At 34.7% G+C, this 2,101-nt stretch overlaps 1 protein-coding gene across 1 annotated transcript in view; it reads left to right on the forward strand.

Annotated features, from left to right (window-relative positions):
- LOC106461721 (vitellogenin-3-like) overlaps positions 1–1,896 on the forward strand; it is a 35,367-nt gene extending 33,471 nt beyond the window's left edge. The window contains exons 24-25 of the mRNA XM_022388758.1: positions 743–997; positions 1,323–1,896. Of these exons, the coding sequence (XP_022244466.1) occupies positions 743–997; positions 1,323–1,838 (771 nt within the window). The 3' untranslated portion in view covers positions 1,839–1,896. The remainder of the gene's footprint in view (positions 1–742; positions 998–1,322) is intronic.
- Positions 1,897–2,101: the final 205 nt, after the last annotated feature.

The raw sequence follows: 2,101 nt of genomic DNA on the forward strand, positions 1-2,101 counted from the left end.
CTAATGTCCGATGAGAATTAGTAATATTCTTGGAAATATATTAACGTTTGATGAGAATTCATTGACGTTCAAAATTTATAACTGTTTCTGGTCAAATGTCTTTATCTTGTGCTTGATAAGGGTTAGCAAAATCACGGTTTATAGCTTACATGGTTATAACAGTTTCATAGTAGACTTGTCTCTTCTATGTTCTCTTTTTATAGGCGCTATATTTAACTGGTTACGGAATTGGATATATTGTTCATTCTTGTGTTCACAAATGTTCTGCAACCTTGGAGAATTGGCGGGAATTTCGCCATATGTAACTAACACAGTAAGCTAGACACGCCCTCAAATATAAACTTATTCGAAGCAAACGTTGAAATTAAAATAAATATATAACAAATTCGTTTTACGCAACACGTATCTGATACTACAAGTCACGCATATTTCTAAATACAAATTCAATCCAAACGACGTTCATATTCAAATTAAATACATAATAATAAATTCGTTACAAGGCTGTTGCTTGTTCTTACTTTCTATAAACTTCTTTCTATATAGCATATTGCTTTACCTAACCTTTTATTTTTGTGTATAGACTATTCCTTGTTCTTACTTCATATAAACATTTTCTGTATGCGATATTAGTTGGACTTAATTCTTAACGTCAATTATTTATTTAGATTATCAACATATTTTGTATGCGTATACATTCTAAGTGATACTAATATATATATATAACTTTGTGTTCATTCACCAGATTCTCCAAGTAATTGTACGAGAATGGAACATCATTATGAGCCCTCCAGACAGTAGAGAGATCATAAAGTTTACAGTCAATGGAGAATTGCGACAGTTAGTGCTAGGGCTGGCAGTAAAATTGGACAGTGCCCTGTCTCCAGTGCACCTCTATCTACACCCCACTGCCTCATCGTCTGAGTTGCCCGTTGTAGTCCTCACAGCTGTTCATGAAGGTTTAGTTGTGAAATACGACGGAAAAAATGTTAAAATTACGGTAAGAATAGTATCTCAAAAACGTTTTTATGGTTAAAGTCTTGGTGGTATTTTTACTTCCCATTTCGCTTTAGCAAATATGTGAAGATACATGTGGAATAGATTACTCTGATTTTTAGCAAAGTTTCTTACAGAAAAATATAAACTTATTTACGCCATTTCCTTGACCTTAAGATTGGCATGTTCCCATGTTTCGGTAGCTGTCAGATATAGCTTCTCTGTAAAAAGGTTCATTTAGAGTAACAGTTGTAACATGAATACGAACTAGAAAAGTGTCATGCATTATTAAAACGAAGGGTTTTTGTTTTCTAAACTTCATCCACCAGGTGTCATCTTACTATAGCGGAAGTCACTGTGGTCTTTGTGGAGATTACAATGGAGAAAGCTACGAAGAATTCTTGGGTCCAAAGATGTGTCTTTATCAAGACAGTCAGGATTTTGTCAATAGTTATGCAATGATTGATGAGTACAGCGTGCCGTTACCACCACCCAGAAAGCTGGTCATCTGTCCATCTCCAAGTCCTTACGTGTCTCCAGAAGTTCCAGTCGTTTGGCCCACGTTAACAGCCAATTCGTGTTATTGGAATAAGACTGTCCATTATAAACGTGGCTATAGCCGTTGTTTCGCAACTGAACCTGTTCTCGTGTGTAAGAAAAATTGTCTGACCAGTAAAACAGCCTCACACGAAATTCGGGGTTTTCATTGTCTTCCTGAAGATGACGATTATACTTATGAGTTGGTAAGACAAGCGGATGTCGGAGTTGTAGCATTGCTCAGAAATAAGAAAGTAGACTATATTGATAACGTCCCTAGGCCTAGTAGTTGTATCCCTATGTCTTAAACTTCATATTCTGTTGTAGAAGAATAAACCAAATTGTTCAATAAACATTTGCATTTTATTCATGTGAATGATGAAATTATTTTATTAGTTTAAAATATAAATTACCATATAAAAAATGTAAAAACTTCAACAAACATTCTCGAAATCTTATTGCACTTTTAACTTTTTAGACAAGTTGCACCAGTTTTCTTTTTACCGGGTATGTCCAGTTAATTTTCAACCCGAATCCACTTGAGTCAAATAACTAAGTCAAATGTGGTACC

This window comes from Limulus polyphemus, unplaced genomic scaffold, assembly GCF_000517525.1.
Source record: "Limulus polyphemus unplaced genomic scaffold, Limulus_polyphemus-2.1.2 Scaffold1019, whole genome shotgun sequence".
NCBI classification, from domain to species: domain Eukaryota; kingdom Metazoa; phylum Arthropoda; class Merostomata; order Xiphosura; family Limulidae; genus Limulus; species Limulus polyphemus.